Source organism: Malus domestica, chromosome 07, assembly GCF_042453785.1.
Source record: "Malus domestica chromosome 07, GDT2T_hap1".
Taxonomy (NCBI): domain Eukaryota; kingdom Viridiplantae; phylum Streptophyta; class Magnoliopsida; order Rosales; family Rosaceae; genus Malus; species Malus domestica.
The window spans coordinates 10,973,220-10,976,949 of record NC_091667.1 but is presented as its reverse complement, the minus strand read 5'-3'; the positions used below and the strand labels follow the sequence as shown (position 1 = coordinate 10,976,949).

General features: G+C 36.1%; 1 protein-coding gene across 1 annotated transcript; it reads right to left on the bottom strand.

Moving 5' to 3' along the window:
- Positions 1-2,560: 2,560 nt before the first annotated feature.
- LOC139197684 (uncharacterized) lies at positions 2,561-3,522 on the bottom strand. The gene is made up of 4 exons (XM_070825635.1): positions 3,433-3,522; positions 3,159-3,286; positions 2,838-3,084; positions 2,561-2,749 (listed from the first exon to the last, which is right to left on the bottom strand). Exons 1-4 carry the CDS (start codon positions 3,520-3,522, stop codon positions 2,561-2,563), a joined length of 654 nt encoding a protein of 217 aa, XP_070681736.1.
- Between the last annotated feature and the right edge of the window lie 208 nt (positions 3,523-3,730).

Here is a 3,730-nt window from a genome sequence, read left to right as displayed (position 1 = left end):
TCTTCTTGGTCAGCATTGCCTCTGCATCTCTTGCTCACTGGGGGCTTGAATTTTCTCTGAATCTCTTCAATTTCTTAGCTTTCTACACCATACTTAATTTTCTTCCCATATCAATTTACAAAACAAGAACTAAAAAAATGTATCATAGGACTCACTTGCTCAATCATTGTATGCGTTCGTTTTCGAGCCGGCTGTAATTTCCCTTCTCCTTGAATAGTTGGATGTTGTGGTGTTTGCAGTAGAGTTTTCCTTCATGTGCAATGTAATTGGATGGGCTTATGGCTTGAGGTAGGCTTCACGGCTTGAGAAAGAGGATAAGATGCCATGGAGGACTCGGACACTGATTCATGAAGTTGGATTGATTGCAAACTGATGGTGTGCACAAATGTTGGAGACGACGGGGAGGGAGAAGTAAATGAGTTGGTGTGGTACGCGCTTCTAGCTAGTGTTTTTTTTTCTTTTTCTTTCTCGTTTGTCCTTATAACTAAATAAAGTTAGTAGATAGTTTTTTTTATTAAAATTCAAAGTTTTGAAGTCATTTTCATTAGTTTTTTTTCAAAATAAACAACACTATTTTTGAAACTATAGCAAAATAACTAACATTATTTCTGAAATTGAACCAAAACAACTTATAATATTTTTAAAACTACAACAAAATAACCAACAATATTTCTGAAACTTAATCAAAATATTCCGCACTATTTTCGGAACTAAAGCAAAAGTACCCATTATTTCTAAAATGGACCAAAACAACTCACACTATTTATGGAATAGAGCAAAATAAACACTATTTATGAAATTATAGCAAAATAACCTATACTATTTCTTAAACTAATATATAAGTAACTCACTATTTCTGGAACTATAGTAAAATTACACTCTTTCTGAAAATCAAACCAAAATAACTCATACTATTTCTGAAACTACAACAAAATAACCCACACTACTGCTTGATGTGGAATTTTACTTTTCTTGACAATAAAACATAGGGAAATTTTATTTAAACCCATTTAACCTATTTATACACCCAACTTACTCTTTGCACCCATTTGATTTTTAACTAAACTATTAATATCTATTTAAACCCAAATTTAATACCTAATATACCCCCATAAACCCAATTCAATATGTAGATTTATTTTTACACCCATTGAATTTTTAAGTCAGAAGCTGCCGCTTCAATAGATGTAAGATTGAAATGAAGAAGAAGACTAAGAAGATGGAGAGAAAATGGGGTTTTGGTTGTGAGTTTTGGAGATTGATTTTGGGTTTAAGCTTGGTTTATGTGGTGATGTGCGGGTTTTATATGATGGTTTCGGGTGCATTGAAACCAATTATGTCGCCGGAGATGGTGAGAAATGTTAGTGAAAAATCTTGGGTTATGGATGATATGAATGGCAGGCTGAGGTTCTTGCAGAAAGAGATGCAAGGTCTTGTTCCTGGGAGCAGTAGCGGTGCCAAGGTGAGGGCAATGGGATTCCTTGACCCCAATAACCTTGTGCTGACAGCCCCAAATAAGAAGAAGAAGAAGAAGAATGAGCTTGGTAAGTTGTGCGATGCGCGTAAGGTGTTTGAGGAAATGTCTGAACCATGTGTGGTTGCATGGAATGCGATGATTTAGGAATAATGGGGATATGGGTTATGCTGTTTTGCAATTTGAAAGCATGCTGGAAAGGGACGTGGTTTCATGGACAAGCGTTATAAGCGGGTTTGGGAGAAATGGGTGTGGTTGTTGTGCTGGAATCGAAATGGGGGTTTGAATCCTTGACTCGAAGTGTGAATTTAATCAAGGGAATGAGAGGGGTGGCATTGTGCTTGTTGATGTTTTTCATGGGGGTTTTAGGGTTCTGCAGTTGGGTTTCGGCATTGGATTTGAAAGGGGATACTGATGGGTGGAAGAGCTAGGCGTTTGTGGTGCAAATTGTGGTGACTGCGACTTCTCTCGTGCTGCTGATGCTCTACAATGCCGCTACGAATACGGTGTTGTATATGTATTGCCGGGCTGTGAATGGTGAGCTTGCCATGGAAATTGTAGAGGAGTTTGCTAGGGAGTATGTGAGCTTGCCCTTGGACAACGAAAATGTCCCTCATGTTGTTTCGATTACACATGCTTGACGAGGATCATGAGGTCAGTCAGTCACCTTTGTGATGGCTAGTTCATCAGCGTCGAACTTTATTTGTAAATAAACTTGTAAATACAAATGATGTTGCTTTATTTTCGTGTTTTGATGACTCTGGCCGCAATTAAACTCTCATCAGATTAGACAATACAAAAGTATATGCATCTCAATTAAAAGTTCGAAACCAAACTCTTGAGAAAAATTTCTATACATGGCATGCCATCATTGCCATGCCTGGTTCCTTGCTGGCCTCACAAATGAAAGAATTAAAATTAAAATCACAGTTGATGACGATCAGAGCTTTCATGTGTTAGCCAGACCGGAGGAAGATGATTGAATTGAACGAATTTCACGTTCATGTTTTAGTAAGTAGAATGAGATTTAATCTCAAACGGAGAATAGAGTTTACCAATAGTCTTTACAAGAAGAAAAACCATGTTTTAATCATCTTCAAGATCCACAACATCATTAGTGGCTACATTCTCTAGTCCTCGAAGTTGCTTGAATTGATCCACACGCCCCTGATATTTTGAGTACAAGTTTTTCACTCTAATATCACTGCTCGTTTGACTCTTTTTGTGCCACATGGTAGAAACTGGTGGCATAGGGTGATCTTCACACAAATGTACCTACAATACACAAAGTCATCAATCAATTTAGAGTTATCAAATAAGATAAAATAAATATATATGTAAAAAGAAAAAACATATCTTATACCTGGATAAAATGATGATCTTCAGTTAGATAACCAATGGCAACCTCATGTAGGTCAGTATCACCTGATTGAGATGATGACTCTAGAGAGTATGGAAGAAACGTAATGCATTGTGTCATGCTCAAGTGTATCAAAATCACGTTATAACATGTAGCAATTATATGCCCCATATCTGGCATGGTCAACCAATTATACTCTAGTGCAAAACCATCTTCAAAATAATCAAGTGCTCGCTCAATCTCCGCATACCTGTCATTCCCTACAAAACACTCTTGAAAAAGAGAAGATTTTTGACGTAGTTGATGTAGTAAATCTCTTCGTACCTTACGCCATCCATTATCAATCCCAAAGTCATAGATATGACTCTGTATCCACAGTTTCCATCAAGATTAACATCAGTTTGACAGATAATATATGTCCTGATAGCCTCAGGGAATTCTTCTCTATATATCTATGTCGGTAATGGATCAATAAATTCAGGTGTATAAATCTAGTATGACATAAAGAAAATAATGAAAAAAAAATGAACATTAGTTTCTTCAAAGTAATGAAGGAAAGCTTTATTGTATTTCAAGAGATGCTCAAATTTTTACCTACCTTAAATTGTTTACGTTGTGGCAATATATTAGTCTCTGGTGTTTGAATGTCACAACTTAGTTGATCAAGGACAATGTCAATCAGAGGCATCATTGAATTCTTGTTGGTAAAATATAAATGACAAAATTATGATTACAATAAAAAAACCCTCATGTTATGATTAAAAACAAATTGACAAATAGCTACATTGATGTAACTGGTGTTTGGGGTGTAGTCAGACTACGCCGACAGAGAAGAAAAAAAAAACATAAAAACAAAAGAAGCAATCCTTGCAATATCTGCAAGTAAGACTTTTTTG

Bases quoted from the DNA above. Each gene is read 5' to 3' on its own strand.
- LOC139197684 (XM_070825635.1), bottom strand. From the start codon at position 3,522: ATGCCTCTGATTGACATTGTCCTTGATCAACTAAGTTGTGACATTCAA. The intron at 3,287-3,432 runs GTAGGTAAAAAT...TTACCGACATAG, and splicing joins CACAACGTAAACAATTTAAG to ATATATAGAGAAGAATTCCC. The intron at 3,085-3,158 runs GTACGAAGAGAT...AGGGAATGACAG, and splicing joins TTGATAATGGATGGCGTAAG to GTATGCGGAGATTGAGCGAG.